Source organism: Acomys minous, assembly GCF_964271855.1.
Source record: "Acomys minous genome assembly, chromosome: 3".
Classification (NCBI taxonomy): Eukaryota; Metazoa; Chordata; class Mammalia; order Rodentia; family Muridae; genus Acomys; species Acomys minous.
Genome location: NC_140485.1, coordinates 93,542,114 through 93,565,953, shown reverse-complemented (window position 1 = coordinate 93,565,953; position 23,840 = coordinate 93,542,114). Strand labels below are relative to the sequence as shown.

General features: G+C 49.6%; 1 protein-coding gene across 2 annotated transcripts in view; it reads left to right on the top strand.

Annotated features, from left to right (window-relative positions):
• The first annotated feature begins 736 nt into the window (after positions 1-736).
• BEND3 (BEN domain containing 3) overlaps positions 737-23,840 on the top strand; it is a 38,367-nt gene continuing 15,263 nt past the window's right edge. The window contains exons 1-3 of one of the 2 annotated variants that reach the window (XM_084774448.1): positions 737-888; positions 16,539-16,586; positions 17,066-17,262. In XM_084774448.1, the coding sequence (XP_084630574.1) occupies positions 16,550-16,586; positions 17,066-17,262 (234 nt within the window). In that variant the 5' untranslated portion in view covers positions 737-888; positions 16,539-16,549. Of the gene's footprint in view, positions 889-16,538; positions 16,587-17,065; positions 17,263-22,735; positions 22,976-23,840 lie in introns of those variants that run through there. The other variant, XM_084774450.1, reaches the window with a different exon arrangement.

The following is a 23,840-nucleotide window of genomic DNA, read 5'->3' as shown; positions in this document are numbered from 1 at the left end:
GTTTCTGGCTTGAGGGTCGGCGAGCGCGTGCTTTGCTCCACAGCCTCAAACTGCAAAACTTGGGCTTTACCGGAGAGGGCGGCCACCCTGCCGGGGGAGTGGCCAGCGCCAGCGAGCCCCAGAGCCGGGGTCGCTTTCTAGCGTCCCCCCCTAATCCTCATGGATGGGGTGGGGGACGACAACGCACCCCGAAGTCTTTGTGCCCCACGCGACGCGAGGGTACAGCGCCACCTCCGAGCGCCCCGAACGCGGGAGGCGCGTGCTGAGAAGACACGCCGCGCTGCGCCGTCCTCCCCCCTCCCCTCCCGAGGGGGGGGGAGAGAGAGAAAAAGTAGAGAAAGAGGCATCGGAGCCACGCTCCGGCCGGGAAAGCACGTAGCCGAGAATGCCGCGGGGCGCTTGCTCGTGGGTGCGGGCCGCCGTTGTCGCCCGGCAGCCGGCGCGGGCCCACGTGGAGCCGCACGGTGCAGGCCGAGCGCGCCCGCCCCGCAGCGCGCCCCAGCTCCCCCGCCGCCGCCGCGGTCGCTCACGCCCGAGTGCTGCCGCCGCCGCCGCCGCCGCCGGTCCCGCGTGTGCCCCGCTGAGGGGGAGGGGCGGCGCGGTGGGGGCGGAGGGCTTGAGGTTCCACTGCAGCGGGGGCTCCTGTGTCCTTGTGCGGAAATGACACACGGAGTCCCGTCACGTCACGCGAGAGCGCAGCGCACGGACACACACAAAGAGGGGAAAATACACGGCGCCCGCCCGCCCGCCGCCCCCAGCCAGTCGGCGGGGCCGCCCCGGCCAGGCCCTGCGCGCTCGGCCCCCACTGCGGCCCGCGCGCCCGCCCCCCGCACGTGGCGCCCGAACTCGGCGCGGGCCCGCTCCGCAAAGTAACAACTCTCGTCCCAGGTGAGTGCGGCCCGCCCGGGGGCCGGCTGCGAGCGGCCGCCGCCTCCTCCTCCGCCTCCGCGCGGCTGTAGGGAGCGGGCGCCCACGGGCTCGCCGCGCCCATTGTGCCGCGCGCCCCTTTGTGCCCGCTCGGAACGCCGCGACTCCATGGCGTTCCGGGAGCACGCGCGCCGCGGCCGGGGAGGGTTGGTGTGTGGGGTTCGGGGCGGGGAAGGGACGACGGTGGGAAGTGGGGGGGAGGACGCGCGGTGGAACGGTCCGCGCCGCCGCCGCCAGGCCGGCCCCACTCGCGCCGCGCGCCGGCTCTCCACCCCCGCCGGGCCCCGCGATGGAGGGGTCAGGGGCCCTCCGGGAAGCTGCGCAGCGCCGGGGCGCTGGGTGTTCTAGCCGGCCTGCGGCGGGGGTACGGCGCCGCGTGTGTTGGGGTGTCAGAGGGGGCGGGGAGCTGGAGGCCGGAGAGAGCCGGCGCTCGGAGGGACGCTGCCCCGGGAGGCTGCGGAGGGAGCGAGGCCGGCGGCAGCGGCGGGGAGCCGGGTGGGGCGAGCCCCGCCGCTAGGGGGCGCGGCGCCCTCCCGGGCCGTTCCACGGCGCTCCGTGGTTCCCGCTGCCCGGCTGGAGGCGGGCCCAACCCGGCGCCCTGGGTGTGCACCCCGGGCTGGCGCGAGGCCTTCCTGGCCCCGGGCAGAACCGGCCGGCCCCGGAGCGCTCGCCGCTCCTCGTGACTTCGCTCCGCTACGGTGGGCGAGATTTCCCACGCAGACTTGGCTCTGCCGGGACCGGCGCTGTGCGGTGCGGAGTTGTGAGGGCCTTGTGTGCCCGGGACCGGCTCATCTGTGGGGTTTTTTTTGGTTATTGTTTGTTTGTGTTTTTTAAAAGTTTTTACTGAAATAGTTTGATCACTCAGGTGGTCCGCTTGGGAGAATTTTGGGAGGCGGAGGTTAGCTAAAGATGCTCTGGATTAGGGCTAAGTATTTGGGAGTCAGAAAACTTCCTTTTAAAAGTAACTTTTGAGTGTTTTCCTACAAATAAAACACGTCACGGGGTAGAGTGCACCAAAGCTAAAGACTTCAGGAAAAGGAGAGTGGAGAACTTGTGGCAAGCTCGGTACGTCCAAGACAGAGAAGGTTCTGGGTTTTCCTCCGTTCCATTTACATCCTTGCAGTTTTTCTCTTTTTGTGACTGACTACCCTTAATTTATAGGTGTTTAGGGTTTTTCTTGTTTTTTAAGCTTTTGCTTCCCGTGTATGTATTTTGACTTCCTATGTGTATATGTGTGCACCACATGCCTGCCTCCTGTTTGGGAGATCAGGAGAGAGCATTGATCCCCTGGAACTGAGTTACAGATGGTGGTGAGCTGCCACGTGGGTGCTGGGAACCCAACCCACGCCTCTGCAAGAGCAAGTGCTCTCAAACGCTGAACCGTCTCACCAGCCTCTAGTTGACAAGTTTATATCACCTTACAGGACCTCAGTTTCCCCAAATACTAGGGTTTGGGCAGAATATTTTCCCGTTTTTGCGAAGAGTCTCTCGTGGCCCCGGGCTGGTCTAGAACTTTTTAATGTAGGCCAGGGTGACCTTGAGCTCCTGATTTCCCACCACCTGTCAAACTGGGATTACAAGTACGCCCTACCGAACCTAATTTTTGTGGCCTTCGGTTATTCGAGGCAAACACCCTACCAAACCAAGTCACATCCCCACCCCCAAGATTTATAAATTAAAAAAAAAAAAACTAAACTTTTATATTTACATTTGTACCAGACCAACTCAGGTCGGATAACTTAGTAGGTGATCATAAAATATACAAATTGAATGGAAGACCTCTCTTGAATTGCAGGTAGGGAAAAGGTGGGGTCAGAGCGCGCGCGCGCGCGCGCACGCACACACACACACACACACACACACACACACACACACACGGCAAAAAGAAATGTCTTATTGTATCAAAGTGCCTGCCTCACCCATTATGGACTTTACCAGAGGGATTTCTTTTGTTTTCTCCCTAGACAGGGTTTCTCTCTATGTAGCCTTGGCTCTCTGTAGACCAGGCTGGCCCTGAGATGCCATGGCCTCTGCCTCCCAAGTGCTGGGATTAAAGGCGTGCGCCACCACCGCCCAGCAGATTGCTTGCAGGTTAAAGACAGGGTCTCACTGTGTAGCTTGACTGGCCTAGAGCTTGATTGTTTAACCAGGCTGGCCTTGAACTGAGGAGATCCACCTGCCTAGGCCTCCCAAATGCCACCACTTGTTGTTTGGTCTTTTTTTGAAAGAGGTCTGTGAACTGCTTTGTAGACCAGGCTGGCTTTGAACTCAGATCTGACTGCCTCTGCCTTCCAAGTGAGGTGATTAAAGGTGTGTGCCATTGAAGTCACCACTGGCTTTTGTTGTTTTCTGAGGCTGTGTAGCTCAGACTGGGGTGGCATTTCATGTTGTTTTTAAAGACAAGGTTTCTCTGTAGGCCTGGCTGGCCTGGAACCTGCTCTGTAGACCAGGTTGGCCTCAAACTCAGGGACGTACCTGCCTGTCATCATCCCTGACCTTTTCTTCCAGGGCTGGGATTAAAGGTGTGGGCCACTATGCCCACGTCAGAGATACCATGTCATTGAAGTTATTTAACAGGAAAGCTTAATGCACGTGTGTGCACACACACACACAATCCTGTTAAAAGAGCCACACATTATAGGGTCTCTCTGTGTTAGCTGTGGTTGTCCTGGACTCCCCCTTGTAGACCAGGCTAGCCTTGAACTCACAGCGATCCGCCTGCCTCTGCCTCCCAGGTGCAGGGATTAAAGGTGTAGCCACCACGCTTGGCACTGGAGCCTTTTTCTCATCAAAGGAAAGGTTCTGGCAGAACAGTATTTAGAAGAGGAAGCTTGGACTCAACCTTGGCAAGGGTTTGATTGGATGAAAGTTTTAAGATTCCACCCTGGCTACCGTTTTTTAGAATTGCCTAGAAAGTCCCTGAAGCGATGGGAAGCACAGCGTGCTTTCATGAGTTGTACTGGCACCAACATTTTCACATACATCAAGTTACAGAAGATGAAAACATGAAGGTTGGTAGCCAACCAGCAATGACAACGTACAGGGGACTAGGGAATGGTGTGGGTGCACATGCTCATTTGCATGCCTGTCTGCCTTAATTTTGTAGGTGAAACTGTTGTTGGCACTCTAATCACACTGTACTCACATAACTGGGGATTCGCTAGTTTTTAGGGTTCACTTCTGGAGTACTAGAACTTTTCTGTTCTGCTGTGTTTAGAGGGACATATATTCATGCCGTCTTTTCTAGCTCTTGGGTGACCCAGAACTCCTGTCACAGCTTCCTGCGTACTGGGATTACAGAAGTGTACTACTACACCTGTTGGGGGTTTGGCTGTTTGAGACAGGGTTTCAGGTAGTCCACACTCTACAGCCAGATATAACCTTGAGTTGTCCTCTCAGCCTTCCAAATGCTGGGATACAAGGTGAGCCGCCTTCACTCCTGGACCATGGTGCTTCTGGAGGCCAGAGGGCAGCTTACAGGAGTGGCTCTCCACTGTGTGGGTTCTAGAGAGTCAGCTCAGGCCGTCAGGCTTGGTGGTCAGCCACCTCTCCTATCCTAGATGATAAATTGCCTCCAGCAAGTGAATATAGACCTAAGTGAGTGTCTCTGAGGTTGTGAGCATCACTTTCCTTTCAGCCTTTTCCTATTCCAGAGCTAACAAGGCCTTCCTCCCAGCTTGAGGTTCCAATATAGTATTTCTTTGAGCATCATCAACCCTCAAAGCTCGTGAGTTCCAGAACTGGGTGCAGACAAGTCAAACCAAGAGCTCTACATTTTAGCATTCTGTCTCTAGTGTGTTAAACAGGGCACTGTTGGGTTTTTTTTGGGGGGGGAGGGGTGGTTCTTCCCCCCCCCCCCCAGTGGGAGTTCATGACTGGCATGTTAGAATTTTGTCTGAAAAGCAGACTTGTTTTAGAACTAACGTTTGTTCAGCAACCCTGTGATTATAACCTTCTTTTTCCTTTCTCTTTTCATTTATTTGGGGGTTAGGGCTGAGACAGGTTCTTGTCGTGTAGCACGTCTCCAGCACACACTCCTTCATCTTCCCCCACTAGACATTGGGATTACAGACATGCAGGTCCACGTGGCTCATCCACATCCTCTTTCTGCTCAGGGTCTTTCTGTGTGAGCTCAGGCTATCCTAGAACCTGTGGTTCTGTCTTTCTGTGTGAGCTCAGGCTGGGATTATAGGCAGTGTACTACTATACTACCAACCATCCTAAGCCCCCAGCACAGACTTCACTGAAACATAAATCAGTGCTCTTAAACCTGAAGGGAAGGTTGAGAGTGTCACACTGTAGCCAGGTTCCTCTTGAACTCCTGCCGCAGACACTCAATCTGGCCAAACTGTTACATTTTGTTTTGTTTGGTGCCAATGGCACCTTTCTCCTTTGCCTGCCTGATTTTCGTTTATCAGTGATCACTATGCCAGCTGCGTGAATCCCTCATATGCGTGAACCATTGGTCTGAGCATGGAGCAAGTGCTGGACCAGAACTTGCCTGAAGCAGCCAGGCTGTGCCCAGAACACTAATTAGCTTGTGTGCTCCCAAGACAGGACAGTTGGAAAAGTGGGCAACACAAAGGAAACTCTGCTTCCGTCTCTTTCCCCCTTTTCCAGCCCGGGAATGGATGCTGGAGCAGCTGCTTGCCCTGCCTTCTTGGAGCCAGGTCTGACGGGGATCCCTTCCTCAAGGGACCCTAAGGAGAACCTATCAGTGGAGAAAGAAAGGACGAGTGGGCAGATTCAGAAAGCGCAGGGGCCAGCGGGTTAGACCGTGGCTGTCCGGCACGTGGGCCAGCCGCTAGGCTGTGTGCCCGTCCTTCCTCGTCTGCCGGAGGATGAGGCTGACTGCGGAAGGGAGGCAGCGGCGATTACAGCTTTAGGGGCAATTGCTCTGGGTTTCTGAGAGCTGGTGTTTCTCAAACTGCATCTGCAGATGTGCCTAAAAATAGAAACACACTGCAAACATGTCCTGCAAATCCCATGGGTACAACGACGCTGCCAAGTTGCCGGTTCTGAGAGCGCTGAGGCTCTTAGCCGGCCTGTGAACCCAGAGGAAGACCCTGTGAGGGCAGATGGCATGGGAACAGTCTTCAGTCCTCAGAGAAGACACTTGATTTCACTTCACTTCAGCTTGTTTCTTTCATTTGAAAGAAGATTAATAAATTTTAAGATGTTTGTTTTAACTTTGCAGGGTTTTGTTTTTTTTTGTTTTTTTTTTTTTAGGAAAACAAAAATCTTTTTGAAAAGCAAAAAAAAAAAACCAAAAAACCACTAACGGCTGTAAAGTTTGGCGCACATGTTTAAATCAGTGCTGCAGAGTCGGAAGCAAGAATATCATGTTTAAGGAAAGCTGAGCCACATAGTGAGATTGTTGTCTTAGATTTAGGATCTACTTTAAACTTTGTTTTTTTTTTTTTATTACTATATCAATATATGTGACTGCACGTGCCTGAATGCCATGACGCATGTGTGGAGGTCAGAGGGTCCTGTGCCTTGAACTAGTCTAGATGCTAAGCATCTTTATCCACTGAACCATCTCCCTGGATTCAAACTTGATATAAGACATCGTCATATTGAGTGCTGTTTGCCAGGCACCATTGACGACTGATTGGTTGGTTGGTTGGTTGGTTGGTTGGTTGGGACAGGGCCTCACTGTGCATTCCTGGCTGGCCTCTAAACGGCTATAGACTGGATTATCCTCAAACCCGACAACTCTCTGCCATGTGTCACCACCATGTCCTTTATACTTGTTACACTTTGCACAGTTCTGTGAGGGTGAGGTGGGTGTGTTCAGTTTCATAGAAGAAAGAACTTCTTTCTTAGGCAGGTAAGCAACTGTCTGGGTTGTGTTTTGTTTTTTGTTTTTCACTTTTTCGAGACAGGGTCTCTCTGTGTATCCCTGGCTGTCCTGGACTTACTTTGTAGGCCAGGCTGGCCTCGAACTCACAGCGATTCACCTGTCTCTGCCTCCTGAGTGCTGGGATTAAAGGTGTGTGCCACCACGCCCGGCTCTGTCTGGGTATCAAACGCTAAGTGTTCTAACAGGGCTAACGAGATGGCTCTGTGGTTAAGAGTGGCAGTGGCTCTCAGAGCCCCTGGGTTTGGTTCCTAGTACCCACATGGCATCTCACAACTGTCTGTAACTTCAGTTCCTCAGAATTTAAGGACCCCTCCCCCCCTTTCCCGCCCAAGACAGGGTTTCTTTATGTAGCCTTGTATGTCCTCAACTCGCTTTGTAGACCAGGCTAGCCTGGAACTCATAGAGATCCGCCTGCCTCTGCCTCTTAATTAAGACCCCTTCTGATCCGTAACTGCTAAGCCATTTTACCAGCTCAAATTCTACTTCCTTTTTTTGAGTCAGGGTCTCAACCATGTAGCTCTGGCTGACCTTGAAATAAAAGAGGTCACCATACCTCTGCTGGCCAATGGCTGGGATCAAGGGCACGCACCACCATACCTGGCCAAATTTCATTTTCTCTCTGTCTTTTTTTGTTTTTGTTTTTTTGTTTCTCAAGACAGGGTTTCTCTGTGTAGACTTGCTTGTCGTGAACTCGCTTTGTAGTCCAGGCTGGCCTCGAACTCACATGGATCCTCCTGCCTCTGCCTCCTGAGTGCAGGGACTGCTGGGATTAAAGGCATGCGCTACCACTCCCGGCTCAGGCAGGTTCTTTGGCCCCTCCCTTGGTCATCTGAGGGCTCCTCTCGCTGGTTGGCCTGTTAAGCATCTGGGCTGGGATTAGGGAACGCAACCAGTAGGCCTCCCTTAGAAGGCTGCAGTGAGGCTGTCTACCCTCTTGATTCCTGGTCTCCGGGTCAGCCTCTAAGGTCCAGAGGGGACCCCTTTGTCTCCATCTGCACAAAGTGCTCTGGCATGTAGCAAGAGCTGTCGGGAAGCCAGGCCTTATAATGTAGCAACTTTGAAAGAGTTGAAGGAAGCTTTTGATTTTCACTAACCCTTTTAAATCCTTGAGTTTGTTTTAGTAACGTTGTCTTTAAAATGATTAGAACATATTATTCTTGCTGCTTTGCCTTTTGTGTGTGAGGGACTGAAAAGCCACCACATGGCTATTTCCTATCTGTGAGGCTCACAGACTTGGGGTACTCTGTCTGGAAGTGGGTGTATAGCATTGCTTCTGGAAACAGTCCTTGAGGGGAGGAGGGTTTGTGTTTGAATGGCCTGAGGTCAGGACTGCTTCGTCAGCCGGTGACCTCAGCCTGCTGGCAGCCATCATGGCAGCTTCTGATTCAATGGAGCGGACTCCGGAGTTGGCTGGCTGGGACTGAACCCTAAAGTTTTACGAAGCCCCCTAGTACTTGTCATTTCTGGCCTGCTGCTCGTCCTGTGTGACACTGCCCCTGCTCTCCTCACAGGGTCTCGTTTGTTCTGTTCTGGCGAACTCAAAGCATGGGTGCTGCACCACTCCAGCCACCCACTGGCAGCCCTAGGAAATGGTTCTTCTGGAACCTAGGGACCAGTTAGGGGAGAGGTGGTGGTCCTTTAAGGCCAGCCAGAGGAATTGCCACATGGGATATCCCTGCTTGCATCATCCATCTGTTTCTTAAGGGCTGGTTCCCTAGTCAGATTCCTATATAGCTCCCTGCTTACTCATGGTCCACTTGGCCAGCCTTTCTAGACTCCTTTTCTGCTCAGCTCCCGCCTCACCTTCCTCCAGGGTGCTCAGCTCCCAAGGACCTCCAAAGAAAAGACTGCTTCTTATGGTCTTATCACTCTGACCAAAGATGCTCAGCAAGTAGTACGTTTTCACCCCGATGAATTGCTGACTTCATTCAGGCATGTCCAGTCTTTTGATAATGTGACATCATACTAGTATTAATGAAGTTCATGATGAAGACAGTGACAAATTACAAAAGAAAGTTCCAAATGTCTTGTTTGCAGTTTTGTTGAGCCATATTTACAACACAACCTGTGGGCCACAGGTGAATGTGTCTGCTAGACTATCAATTTCCTTATGCAGTTGCAAACCCTGTAAATGACTAAGTCCTGGCCTCGTCCACATCTGGCCGACTTGTTCCTCCCCTGAAATTTAGCTCATTTTGAAAAAAATGTAGTGGGGAGGGGTGCTGCACGCTTTTAATCCCAGCTCTGGGGAGGCAGAGGCAGGCGGATCTCAGAGTTCGAGGCCAGCCTGGTCCAGACCTTCCAGGACTACGTAGTGATACCCTGTCTCAAAAACAAAAGGACCCCGAAACAATTATTTTCTGTATCAAAGAGTTTCATACTTATTATAGAATATTTGGAAAGTAGAGGAAATTCTGAAGACTTATCCCTAATCTTGCTAATTGGAGATAATTAACATTTTGGCATATTTCCTTCCAGCTGCCTTATGGCCTTTTAACATTACATGGTATATCCCCAATGAACGTTGAAGTATGTTACTATTAATTGGGTAGCCTTACAATGAACAATTGGTTTGAATTCTGCACATAATTTAATTCCCGTCTCTTCCTGCTGACTGAGGATTGGAAACCGCCTGCTTAGGAAATGTGTAGACCTTGACTTCATGGCTTTGTGGAGAGGAAAACACAGCAGTGATCAAAGGCCACTCAGTCTGTGGCACGTTTGGTTTGTTCTCTTACAAGTTGTGCTCAGCCTCTTGTACAGTTTGTCTGTTACTAATAGGCCAGTGGAGCTCTCCACACCAGCATCTTCCCTGGCCAGAGCAGAGGACAGGCGTGTGTGTGTGTGTGTGTGTGTGTGTGTGTGTGTGTGTGTGTGTGTGTGCGCGTGCGTGCCAGTTCTCTGCTCCTGACCTTTGCTTTGTTGACCTGCTTAGGGCTCAGTGTTTGATGACTTGTGGGTAATAGAAAGGTCTAGTCCAAGGTCTTTAGAATATGACTGTGATAAGAAAGATTGTTACATTTGGGTGAACACTGACAAACTTATTTCATAGGTGGATTTACTCCCTCCAGCAATAGCTTTGGTTACTCTTTGATTAATACTCTCTCTCTCCTGAAAGGGGAAAAAAAAATGTCTGGGTCTCTGCTGAGTTTGCTGATAGCTCAGTGTGTTAAGGTGTTTTGCTATAAAGCCTGACCATCTTGAGTTTTATTTCTGGGACCACATGGCAGAAGGAGGAAACCAATTCTCACAAGCTGAACTCTGACCTCCACTTGAGCACTGTGGCACAGCCATCACCTACCCCCCCCAACACACACACACATACACACACAAATATACATAAGTGTAATATGAATACTTGCAGCTGGATGTGGTGGCCTATCCTGTGACCTTCCTCAGCATCTGAGAAGTAGAGGCAGAAGAGTCAGGAGTTAAACCCTGTCTCAAAGTCTCAACCAAAATATTTCCTCCCAGTGGCAGTGAAGAGGCCATGGTCATAAAAAGGCCGAGGCAGAAGGGTTATCCCAAAACCAAGGCTGGTCTCGGCTGCCTAGCAAGTTTCAGGCCAACTTAGGCCACAGAGTAAAACCCTGTTTTGTTTTTAAAAGAAAAAAAAAAGGTTGCATGGGTTCCTGCAAACCTGTCGTCCCATCACTTGGGAAGCTGATTGGCATGGGTTACTGCTGATGAAATATTGTGATCAAAAGCAAGCTGGAGTGGAAAGGGCTGGCTTACCCTTCCACACCGTAGACCCTCAAGGAGGGCTGGAACCTGGAGGCGGGAGCTGATGCAGAGGCCAAGGTTTTGCATTTGGCTTTTCGAGACAGGTTTCTATGTGTGGCCCTGGCTGTCCCGGTACTCACTCTCTGTAGGCCAGACTGGCCTCGAACTCATTAAGATCCACCTATGTCTGCCTCTCGAGTGCTGGGATTAAAGTCGTGCACCAGTACCACCGGGCTCTCAGACTGCTTTCTTTTTCTTTCTTTTCTTTTCTTTTTTTGGTTTTTCCAGACAGGGTTTTCCTCTGTCTGCCCTGGCTGACCTGGAACTCCCGTTGTAGACCAGGCTGGCCTTGAACTCAAGAGATCTGCCTGCCTCTGCCTCCCTGAGTGCTGGGATTACAGGCATGGACTGCCACTCCTGGCTCGAGACTGCTTTCTTTTAAACCACCAGCCTAGGGATGGCACCTCCACAGTGCTCTAGCCTCACTTCACTAACCACTAGTTTTACAAAATGCCCGCAGCTGGATCTCATGGAGGTGTTCTCGCAACTGAGGCTCCCTTTCAGATCATTCCAGCTGGTGGCAAGGTGACAGAAAACTACCAAGTACACGGGAGGGTTTTCAGAGGTCAAGCCACATTCCCACCCCATTAAATCATGAGTGGTGGGAAACACTAAAGCTGGGGAACATATTTCAGTTTTTATTATTTTAAAATAACCATAATGATAGATAAAGCCACTACAAGGTGATAGTTAAAAATTTCACAATTTAATAGCTGTAGGTGTGTGTCTGTGTACCTGGAATACACGTAGTAGCCTAGGGTGGTCTCAGGAGTCACTGTGTGGTGTAGGTGGCCCAGCTGTTCCTCTACCTACTTCCATTATTTCCTGTGCTGGGATTACAGGGATGTACCACCATGCATGGCTTCAGACTGTGTGCGTGCGTGCGTGTGTCCACGTGCATCTGTCAAGGTCTCACATCCCAGGCTGCCCTTGAATTGGCTGTGTAGGTGAGGATGGCGGTCCTTCATCTTATGTCCTGCATGCTTCAGGAATGAGTTACCACATCTTGCACCCGGCCAGGTGTATGTGGCGCTGGGCTTCCAACCCAGGACATGGTGTGCCAGGCAAGCACTGTGCTTCCAGACCGGCACCCCCCAACCTTCCACTGTTTCTCTGGACACAGGCTAAAAAGTCAGGCTGTCCTTGAGCTCAAGATCCTGGGATTACAGGTGTGCAACTTGACGTTGTAGCCAGAGACAAGTATCACTATTAATTTCTCCTTTGCTTTGCCTAAACATTTCTGAAGTACATGGAATAGCTGCCCCATTAGGGAAAAACCGATTTATTTGTGCCTGTGTGTGCGCGTGTTCTAAGATCTAAGGTCTGCTGAGGAACACGGTTTTGAAAAGGAGTGTGCTGGAGTGGAGGCAAGCGACAGAACAGTGCGGTGGGAGCTGCTGGCTCCACCATAACCTACCGGTTTGCAGTTGGAAAGAATGTCTGTGGCATGCTAGGCATCTGGGTCTTCTGTGTCCACCCACAAAGAGCATGTGACCCTCTGCTAAGCAGATGACCAGGAAGTAGAGGTAGCAGTGTGATACACATCTCCTTTCTACTAGCCTGGGGATGCAGGGTGTGACCTGCCAGGCCTCTTCTTGGAAGCTTCCTGCAGTGTGGAGGAAGGGATGTGTCTTTCCAAGCATGTGTCCGCCCCGCTTTTCAGGTAGCGTTCCTACAGCAAAAGGAGATTTGGATTCCTCACCTGCTGCTGGAAACAAGACCTGGGTCTGGAACTCGGTTAGTGTTCCTCAAAAGCGCTTCCTAGAGGACAGCAGGTCATTCTGTTGCCTGCCTGCCTGCCTGGGTAGGAGGTACACACTGACTGATTTTTAAGCCTGGTCACTGTGGGACCCTGAGCAAGCTCCCTGGCTCAGCATTCCGTTGTAGGTTTGGGATTAAAGTTGCCCTGGGCTAAGGCAGTGTAGACCAACCAGGGCCTCATCCCACTCCTCAGCACAGAGCAGAGGGAGTGTTACAGAGCAGGAGCACTCTGGGTGTCCTGTGTCCAGGAGGCCAGGCCGCCCATTCACCTCTTACTAAAGCCTTAGGTCCTTGCGGTCCCTCTGCCTGCAGGAGGCGCACATGCTGCGGCTCCTCCATCGTCAGGGTCTGGGCCTCACCATTAGCTGCTACATTTTCTGGTGTGGCTTCCCGTGCATGGTTCAGAACATCTGGCTCACCCAGTCTCATTTCAACAGATTCCATCTGTCTCTCAGCTCCATGGTGCTCCCTGTGTGACTAGCACATAGTAGGTAGGCAGATATGGTGGTAAGTCTCTCTCATCTTCCCTGTCTTCTTGTGTCTGTTCATCCCTTAGTGGTTTTTCATCTACCCCGAGTCTTTGCACTTTTTATCCCTCAAACCATCTGCTGTCTCCTCCCCTTCCTACTTTTCCTCCCAAGAATAGAATGTGTAACTGGGCTTGGCAGGTAATACAGGCTTGTGTCTCAGCATAGATAGAATGGAGTTCAAGGTCAAGCTAGACTACCTAAAGGTCAAGGTCAGCTTGGGCTACACAGCAAGATCCTGTCTCAAAATAAAACCTGTGTAATTTGTAGACGGTACCTGCTTCAGACAGCCTGTCAGAAGTTTCTCCTTACCCCTTTTGCTGACCTTTGACCTCATTTGGAGGGAATGGGGTATGTGACTATGTGGCAGTGTTTCCAAAGGCGTCTGTCAGCAGGCTTGGGCACTCTGGTGACCTGAAGTATGTTTTCTGACCAAATCCCTGGGTCGATCGCCAGGCTGCACTGGGAGTAATATTTGAACTCCTTGCCTGATGTTTGTCAACTTCCTGACTGCTGAGGGACTCCATCTTAGGTGAAGATCTTACTTGTTGAGGTGGATGGAAGTCGGCACTAAAAGTCATCTCTGAATGCCGGGCAGCGGTGGCGCACACTTTTAATCCCAGCACTCAGGAGGCAGAGGCAGGTGGATCTCTGTGAGTTTGAGGATGGCCTGGTCTAAAAAGCAAGTCCTGGACAGCCAAAGCTGCACGCGTGCGCACATACACACACACACACACACACACACACACACACACACACACACGTCATCTCTGGTAAAGACTGCGGACCCTTAAAATGGGTGTTTTGTTTTCTGCTGGAGTTGGTTTGTATAGTTCAACTATGAGATAGCTTTGTGAGTGGGGGCTATTTTTTAAGCTTTTAATGATTCTTTGTGAGTTTCACACCATATACTTCAGTCCTGCTGATCTCCCCATTTCCTCGTATTTGCTCTTTGATCTTGCTTGCAACCTCCCCCTCCAAAATAACACACACCCCCCGCACAGAAAACCATTTCATCATGGAAGCCATAGTGTGTCACAGCATGTCCTACAATATATCCCCTCCCCGTCCACACATCTTTACTTGCAGTTGTTAATTGCAGTGAGTCATTGGTCTGGTCTGAGGTCTCTGGCTTCTTTCACACCATCATTATTGCATTCTACTGGGCCTCCTCTTGGTTATCCTGTTACTTCCTGTGTCATGGAGATCCTGAGGCATTCCAGCTGTTCCCAGATAATACAGATTTTGGGGTGGGCCCAACTCATAGCCCTGGATGTGGGGGGCCTGGGTGGTAGCTGAGCTGGTCGGCGTACCTGCTTTCACTTACCCTCACCACCAGGGTAAGCTCTCCAGCACTGCTCTGGCTAGGCCACCCAGTGCCGCCATTGTCAGGAGGCAGGATCAGCTCTCCTGCTCTCATGCCCTTGGGGCCAGCTCCACTGTGCTGCCCAGTTTCCCAAGTGCTGCAGCCAGGGAGGGGCTGGGCCAGCTCTGCCAACTACTGCACACTTGCGCCTCCTCCACCGGGACCAGCCCTCCCAGCTGCCACAGGTAGTGAGGGGTAGAGGTGGGGCATCATCCCAATGTGGGAATTATTATTTTGTTTGTTTGTTTGTTTGTTTTTGTTTTTTTCAAGACAGGGTTTCTCTGTGTAGCCTTGGCTGTCCTGGACTCACTTTGTAGACCAGGCTGGCCTCAAACTCACACAGATCTACCTGCCTCTGCCTCCCTCAGTGCTGAGATTATGGGCCTGCACCACCATGCCCAGCTGGGAATCATTTTTAATTGCAAATACATCTTTTGTCTCTGCAACAGTAATGCAGAGATGAAAGGCTGATGCCTGATTCTGGGCAATGCTTCCACTCCTTAGAACATTGCTTTTATGCAAGTGTTGCTATCACTGGGTTTGGCTGCTGTTTTGTTTTATTTTGAAGCAAGGTCGCTCTTTCTGTGTCTGTTTCTCTCTGTCTATCTGTTTTTTTCCCTCTCTGCCCCCCCCCCTTTTTTCCCTCTGGCCTTGGATGTCCTGGAATTTGATGTGTAGACCAGGCTAGCCTGGCCACGCATTCAGAGATCCGCCTGCCTCTCCTCAGAGTGCTGGAGTTCTTGCACAGTTGTGCACAGCCTGTTAACCGACTCTGACAATATGACTAGATCACCTAGACACTGTCTCTTTTGTCCTCTGCTTTCCATTTGCAAAACTCTCTTTAAAAGACAGCATGTTGAAGACACGACAGGCCGTGGCTTCCCCATACAGTCTGCTGGATGCTGTAGTAACATCTGTTACAGAAATGTCTCGAGATACACGCTGCTCCCACTTCCTCTGATCCTTAACCACAACAAAACATATGTTTGTAGTTTCCTAATCGGTTGTAGGACCCGCAAGTCCCTAGTACCAACTTTAAAGGATGTGGTAAATACATTTTTCCAAATGTCACTTGGATTTGTGTGGGTTTTTTTGTAGAGTTGGGGGGATACCAGAGAATCACTGGTGGTTTCAGCGATGGTGTGAGTTCCATCCTGGCAGGCGAAGTTGGACAGGGATGGTTCTGTCTCTACAGAGCACCAGCCCCTCCCCTTACCTCAGTCCACATTTGGTCTGTTTGGATTTCCCTCCAGGTTGCTTCTGAAGGAAGGGTCGGACAAGTGTTGTGCAGTAAAATTATAGTGGGACCTCATGTGTAGTTTTAAATTTTCTAAAAGCTTTCTTTTAAAAATAGGTGAAATTGGGAGAGATGGCTCAGCGGTTAAGTGCTCTTACAGGGGACTTGGGTTCAATTCCCAGCACCCACATGATGGCTTACAACCATCTATAACTCTAGGCCCTGGGATGCTATGCCTTCTTCTGGCATAGATATATGCAAGCAGGACACTCATATACTTAGGTAAATATAATTTATTTGAAAAAAAAAAAAGCAAGTGAAATTAATAAATAATTTCCTTTAGCTCAGTAATTCTAAAATATTATTTTTGGCATCTAATAAATGCAATTGTTGATGAGATAGTTCACATTGTTTTTATTTTGCTGTCTGGATCCATATGCATTGATACTGGAGCACTTCTCTATTTGGACTGACTGGGCCTTGACTATCTGTGTAGGTGTCATGTGTAGTCACATCTCTAGCTGCACAGGTGTCTGTCTGGAGTGCTGGTCCATCAGCTCTGATTATTGAGACCACAACCGCCCTCCCTCAACTTTACTTTTTGTTGTTGTTTTGTTTTTTTAATATAGGGTGGTGTGTGTGTGTGTGTGTGTGTGTGTGTGTGTGTGTGTGTGTCTTAGAAGGTCGGTTTGTTTGCTCAGGAACATTACTCAGTCAACACCGTGTTCATATAGACTGTAGTGGGCTCCAAGTAGGTAAAAGGCATGGCTGTCTGCAGACATGGTGGTGCACACCATTAATCCAAGCCCTGGAGACAGAGGAAGCAGATCTCCGCATTCAAGGCATGCCTGCTCTACATAGGGAGCTCTAGGCCAGCTGGGTACTTAGTGAGACCCCAGATCACTCTCTTGGGGTGGGGGGTGGGGCACACTTGCTTACATCTGTGGCAAAGCCCTTAATCATTGCTCCCAGAGCTGGGCTGGGGGATGAGGGAGTTTCTCTTGTGGGTAAGGAACATTAAGAAATAAATCAAGCAATAAACGAAGACCTTGTCTTTATCTCTTTATTTAGTGGAATAGAAGATGAACTCAACTGAATTCAGTGAAGATGTAGAAGAAGGTAAAGAAAAGTTTTTAACTGACTATTTTTGGATAGGTTACACATATATACTCTCAGATTTTAAAGTGTATTTAATGAAAAGCCTCCTTCCTACCCATTGTTGGCAGCTCCTGTTTCAAGTTGCTTTAGCTCAGAGCTACTATTTAGGGGTGGGGCTGTAGTCCAGTTTTGGAGTCCTCAGCTCTGGGTTGGTTAGACCTGCCACACACATGAGGTATTTATTTTTGCCCCCCCCCCCCCCCCCCGTTTATTTCCTCTCTGCAAGACTTTTTAACCCGCTTTGAATTGAAATGTGATCATACTAGACAGCACTGGCAGGCAGTAGGGAAAAGACCATGCTGCTGGGATGTGCCAGTCTGCAGCATCCTTTAGTGACAGTGCTAACGTGTGGCCCACAGACACCTGCCACCCAGAGACCCCTACTGCTCTCCCAGCAGCCCTGGTCTTCCCTACTGAGCCCCGTTTCTTCTCTGCCATAGTTCTAAAAAATAACACTGTGAAGGCAGAGGGCGACGATGCTGCGCTGGACTGCTCGCGGAACTCCAGGGCCTCTGAGAAGCACCCTCTGGACAGCGTCCTCACTGCCCTCCAGGATTCCAGCAAGCGGAAGCAGCTGGGCAGCGACGGCCAGCCAGACTCTGTCCCCAGTGTGAAGAGGAGGCGGTTGATTCCCGAGGTGAGGGCCTCACTCTCTCTCGTCCAAGATGAATCTCTGCACTCACGGGCATCTGGCCAGCTGTTGAATTCTAGGGCTCGAGAGCGGTTTCATTTAAGCTGTCTCAGGTCTCTAGCATCAGCGTTTAGAAAGTGTTCAGCTGAAATCCTTACCTGTGTCCTTATGGGAAGGGCAGAGTCTTCATAACACAACCGCTTTTGAGTCCTTTGTTCTGCTCAGCCTTTAGGGGTGTGGGGGCAAGAGTCTGTTAGAGACAAAAACTGTTAGCAGATGCCCACTGCGGCTGTGCATGCTAAGCTGATCCCGGGGAAGTAAAGAAGCGATCCCTCCTAGATTAAGCCCATCATTTATATATACAAGGGACTGTTCCCTAAGGAACTCTCAAGTGAATCGTCTTTTCTGCCACAGTTCATTCTCGCCTGCACACCCCCCCCCAGGCCCACCTCCCTCCCTCCCTCCCTCCCTCCCTCTCTCCCTCCCTCCCTCCAGAGTCTCTATTTAGCCCTGGTTGGCCTCAGACTTACAGAGAGCCACTTGCTTCTCCTTAGGAGTGGTGGGATTCCAGGCATGCCCCACTGGGCCTTGCTTTTTCTTTGCTTGGTGCTAGAAATTGAGCTGCGCTGCAGATCTCATCACCTTGCCTACTCTGGGCTTTTGACTCACTTTGCAGCCCAATAGGTCTTGAACTCACCATCCTCCTGCCTCAGCCTCCTCAGTAGCTGGCATTACCCTTGGCTGGATTTGCTGCTTTTTCCTCCTCCTTGACAAAGTCCCTCTGCCTTAGCTGACCTGGGTGCTACGTGTGTAGGCCAGGCTGGCTTCAGACCTGCGGAGCACCACCTGCCTCTGCCTGCTGCACTGTGATTTTTACCACCACGCCCCGCTCACTGGAAACTCCAACTTCTAATTCAGACCCCGGGTCCCTCCATATGTCTCTCTGTATGATTCTCTGCCTTCCCGCAACCTTCATACAGGGTCTCTTCCCTTTCCACCCTACGTCTGATTCCCTGTGGAGCCCTACCTCTTAGGTGTGAGCAGGATCTCCCTAATTGTCTCCGGAAACCCCTCTCAGCCTTTTCTCCCAGCCCACCTCTGTTTGTCTCTGCCGCCCACCAACCTACAGCAGCACCGTCTGCCAGGCCACCGAATGAGACCTGTGAAAGTTCAGTGGGATAGAATAATGAAAGCAATTCATGAGTGACAGAATTTAACAAAGAAATAGAATCGCCAAGAAAACCCAAAGTAGGATAAAACTGGAAATGAAAAACTTAGGAAGGCAAACAAAAGCCTGGAAAGGACACCCACCCACAGAGGCATTTGCTTGTTGTATTGAACTGGGCCAAGGGCAGGTTCGCCTCTCACAGCCTGAGGCTCAAGAGGGAAGTAAGCGTCCTACATAAAGTAGTAGGGTCTGGAGAAGGGGCTTGTGGGAGGTGCCTAGCCTAGGGTGGAGCCTGTGGTCCTGTACCTAGTTCCAAATCTTCTGCCTTTAGCCCCACGCTGTTGCCATACTTGCTCTTTGGGAGAAGCAGAAATGCATTCTGACCTGCATGTGCACACAGCCTGAAGTTTTCAGTAACTGTAGTTTATGGGTACTGGGGATGGAATGTGGGGTGCTAGTCAGTCAGTGTACCAGCTGAGCTCCCTATCCAGCTGTGGTCATTGTTCAGTTGCTGTGAAGAGGTGCCATGGCCAGGCCAACTCTTATGAAGGAAAGCATTTGATTGGGGGCTGGCTTACAGCTTCAGAGGGTGAGTCCATAGCCGCCGTCATGGTGAGGAGCATGGCCACATGGACCAGGAGCTGAGAGCTAGATCCTGATCCACGCCCGCCCCCAGCGACACACCTCTCGACAAGGCCACACCTCCTCATCTCCACTCCCCCCCCCCCCCCCCCCCGCCCCGCTCCCTGGTGACTAGTCCATGGACCTCTGGGAGGGCATTCTTACTCAAACCACCACCCAAGCCTTAGTGACTTTAGAGTGCTCTGCAAATAGATGTGTCCTATCAGATTTATAGCTAAGCCTTTCTTTTGCTCTGGTGTGTGTGTGTGTGTGTGTGTGTGTGTGTGTGTGTGTGTGTGTCCTGATGTGCATATAGAAGTCAGAAGACAACTTGTAAGTTATGTCTCTCCTTCTACCATATTCTGGGACTGGAACTCAGATCACTAGTCTTGAAGGAAGGCACCTTTAGTTAGATTTTACTTAATACATTTCGTGAGCATCCATATTTTGCCAGCATTTATGTCAACATACCATGTGGCTGCCTCCTGCTCTCAGAGGCCAGAAGAGAGCACTGAACCTCCTGTGCTGGAATTACAGATGGATGTGAGCCAGAAACCAAACTTCAGTCCTCTTCTTTTTTAAAATTTATTTATTTTATGTATATGAGTCCTCCATCTGCGTGTACACCTGCAAACCAGAAGAGGGCACCAGATCACAGTATAGATGGCTGGGCCACCATGTGGATGCTGGGAATTGAACTCAGGACCTCCGGAAGAGCAGCCAGTGGATTGCTCTTAACCATTGATCCGTCTCGCCGGTACGTGAAAAAGTTTTTTGGGATTTTTGTTGTTGTTGTTTGAGACAGGGTTTCTCTGTGTAGCCCTGGCTATCCTGGACTGACATTGTAGACCAGGCTCGCCTCACAGAGCTCCCCCTGCCTCTGCCTCTGCTGGATTCAGGCCTGTGCCACCACACCCAGCACATGAAAAAAAGTTTTAGCTCCTTCCTTCTAAAGGAGTTTTCTTTCCATATTTTATTAGCATTAGTACAATGTTGAACAGAAATGATAGGAGGAGGCTTTATGTGTGTTTCAAATGATCAGAGGGTTTCTAGTTTCTCGTCATAGACTATCAGGTTAGTGTAGGTCAGAGGTCAGCTTATGATACTCATTTTGGTTTTCTTTCTTTCTTCTTCTTTCTTCTTCTTCTTCTTCTTCTTCTTCTTCTTCTTCTTCTTCTTCTTCTTCTTCTTCTTCTTCTTCTTCTTCTTCTTCTTCTTCTTCTAGTTGTTGTTGTGATTATGGTCTGTAGTAGATGGGTTTTCTTCTTGTTCTTTAGCTCCCGGAATAGCGATTCATGAGACTCATTAAATACTATACTAATACCTAGGCCGTATATCTAGCTAGGCTCTTCTCTGACTACCTCATAACTTAATAACTCATTTATACTAATTTATATTCTGCCATGTGGCTGGTTACCAGAACTCAGACACCATTTGGTCTGTCTTCCTCACATCTCCCGTAGGCCTGGCATCTCAGCATCCCTCTGCCTACTGGATGGCCCCCTCCTGTTTCCTGCCTAAGCTGTAGGCCATAGATTTTTTAATTGGCAGGTGTTGCATCCATACAGTACACGAGAGATTCCTCCTGCAAGCGTCTCTCTCTGGATAGCTCTGGCTGTCCTGGAACTGACAATGTAGACCAGGCTGGCCTTCAACTCACAGAGGCCTGTCTCCTGAGTTCTGGGATTAAGGGTTTGTGTTGGTAATTGGTTCTCTTCTTCAAACATATGGGTTCCAGGAATTGAACTGAGGTCCTCAGCTTAGTGGCACGCTTCAGCCATCCAGCCCCAACACTATCCCCAGATATTCCTGTACAAGTTTAGCTCCAGATTACTTAGAATTTTTATTATGAATGATTTTCTATTTGGCCATTTATTGATATAATCACATGACTTTGTTTCTCCTTTATTTTGTTGTGACATTACATTAATTGTTCATTTCAGATGTTGAACTAACCAAGATCTGGCCTGGATCATTGTATATACTTTTTGTTTGTTTGTTTGTTTGGTTGGTTGGATTTGGCTTTTTGAGACAGGATTTCTCTGTGTAGCCCTGGCTGGCTGGAAAAGTAGCCAATGACCAGGCTGGACTTAAAATCAAGGATCTGCTCACCTCTGTTTCTGGAGGTGTTTAAAGGCGTGCTATATACTACACCCAGCAGTTTTTTTAATTCACTGTTAGATTAAATCTATGATATGTATCATACAGTATGATAGTAGTAAGCATTCCTGTGTCTGTGTATGGGTAGAACTGCCGTGGCACTTTCTTTTTTCTTTCTTTTTGTTTGTTTTTCTTTTTCTTTTCTTTTCTTTTATTTATTTATTTATTTATTTATTTTTTGTTTTTCGAGACAGGGTCTCTGTGTAGCCTTGGCTGTCCTGGACTCACTTTGTAGACCAGGCTGGCCTCGAACTCACAGTGATCCACCTGCTTCTGCCTCCCGAGTGCTGGGATTGAAGGCATGTGCCACCACGCCCGGCTCTTTTTGTTTGTTTTTCAAGACAGGGTCTCTCTGTGTAGCCTTGGCTGTTGTGGACTCTCTTTGTAGACCAGGCTGGCCTTGAATGCACAGCAACCCACTTGCCTCTGCCTCCTGAGTGCTGGGATTAAAGGCGTGTGCCACCACTGCCTGGCCTGTTGTGGCGCTTTCTTGTTGTGTTTTCTGGCTTTACTATTAAAGCAGCCTGGTCTCATTGAAGGAGTCAAGATATAAATGTCTGTCTTCTGCAAGATACTGTGGAGAAATTCTATTGGGCAAGAGATGTGATTGACTTGTGCTTATATAGGATGCGAAAATTCTGGCTTCAACCTCTAGCACCACATATAATGAGTGAGTATAATGGTGCAGGCCTATAATCCCAGCATTCTGGAGGTGGAGGCAGGAAAATCAGAACCAAGGTCAGGGTTATTCTCAGCCGCTTAGCTACACAGCGCTAGGTCCTGGGTGGGAGGAGCTTATAGTTTAAAGACATGAAGACTGTCTTCTGCTTCCTAAGTGGTAGGATTACGGGTCTTGAGACAGCAAGCCTGCTTAATTCAGTGCTGGAGGGTGAACTCAAGGCTTTGTTCATGCTCAGCAAGCACGTCACCAACTGAGCTACACTCTCAGACCCTAAGTTTCTTTTGGGGGGTCAAAAACTGACTTTCTTCCCTTTTTTTCTTTCCTTCCTTCCCTTCCTTCCTTCCTTCCTTCCTTTCTTTCTTTCTTTCTTGTCTTTTTTTCATTTTTCTGAGACAGGGTTTCTCTGAGTAGCCTTGGCTGTCCTGAACTTGCTTTGTATACTAGGCTGCTCTGGAACTCACAGAGATCCGTCTGCCTCTGCCTTCTGAGTGCTGGGATTAAAGGCCCGTGCCATCACTCCCGGCTAGGACTTCCTATGCTATGAACCTTAGTCTGGCCTGGCACTTAAGCAAGTAACCCAGGCTGACCTTGACTTCATCAGCTTCTACCAGTTGTGTGAACATCTCAAGTATCTATAGAATATACCTTTGAAATCATTTGGGCCAGTTGGCTTCAGTTTTGGAAGACTATTCATTTTCCAATGTTTAGCTATATTCAGATTGTCTGTTTGTTATGTGAAGTTTAGCAGATTGTGTCTTATGGAATTAGTCCTTTTTCTTTTTTTTTTTCTGTTTTCTGAGGCAGGATTTCCCTGTGTAGCCTTGGCTGTCCTGGACTCACTTTGTAGGCCAGGCTGGCCTTAAACTCACAGTGATCCGCCTGCCTCTCCCAAGTGCTGGGATTAAAGGTGTGTGCCACCACCACCCGGCTTCAGTGGCCATGAGCTCTTTAGTGATAGCTCCCTGCTTTTTTTTTTTTTTTTTTTTTTACTTTTGGTCTCATGTAATTCAGGCTGGCCTCTCACACTATGCACCAGGCTTGACACTGAACTCTTGAATCTCCAGTTGTTACCACTTGCTGGATCATAGGTGTATGCCAACATGCCCAGCCTTAGATCCTGTCTTTGGTGATGTATACTTTCAGTGATGATGCATGTTTTCATATCTTAATCTTCAAATTGATAAGTTGTGTTTTCACTTAGTTCAAAATATTTTTAATTTTCCTTTGTGATTTCCACTTTAACCCCATGTGTTATTTTAACTTTTAATATTTATTTCTAGCATTGAGGATTAAACATAGCTCCTCGTGCATGTTAAGCAAGCCCTGTGCTGCTGATGTGCACCCACAGCTGAAGTCCAGTTACCGAGTCATGTGGTAGTTGGTAATTACCAACCTGATGGTCTGTAATTACCTGGGCAGAGAGTGTCTGAGAGTGTCACGGAGGCCTATTCTGGGTTAAGTGGGGAGAACTGCCCACTGTGGGGGGCACCACTCTCTAGCCAGGGAAACTGAGTAGAGTGAGTGGAGAAAAGGAGCTGAGCTAAGACATGAGACAAACAAAAAGCCACAACAAAACCTCCTGCAAATTGCTACTGGTTACTTTAGCAATCTGTCTCTTTGTTACATTTAGGTAGTTTATTACCACAGTTGTTTTAATAGTTTACTCCTGGATAGCACTAGCTAGCTTCTGGGAGACTCAGCCTCCTAACTTGCTATAGAAGTGCTGGGGCAGGTTAGAGAGATGGCTCAGTGGTTAAGAGCGCCACCTGCTCTTCCAGAGGTCCTGAGTTCAATTCCCAGCAACCACATGGTGGCTCCCAACCATCTATAATGTGATCTGATGCCCTCTTTTGGCCTGCAGGTGTACATGCAGGCAGAACACTGTATACATAATAATAAATAAATCTTTTTAAAAAAGAAAAAAGAAGTGCTGGGGCTACTGCAGACCACCAC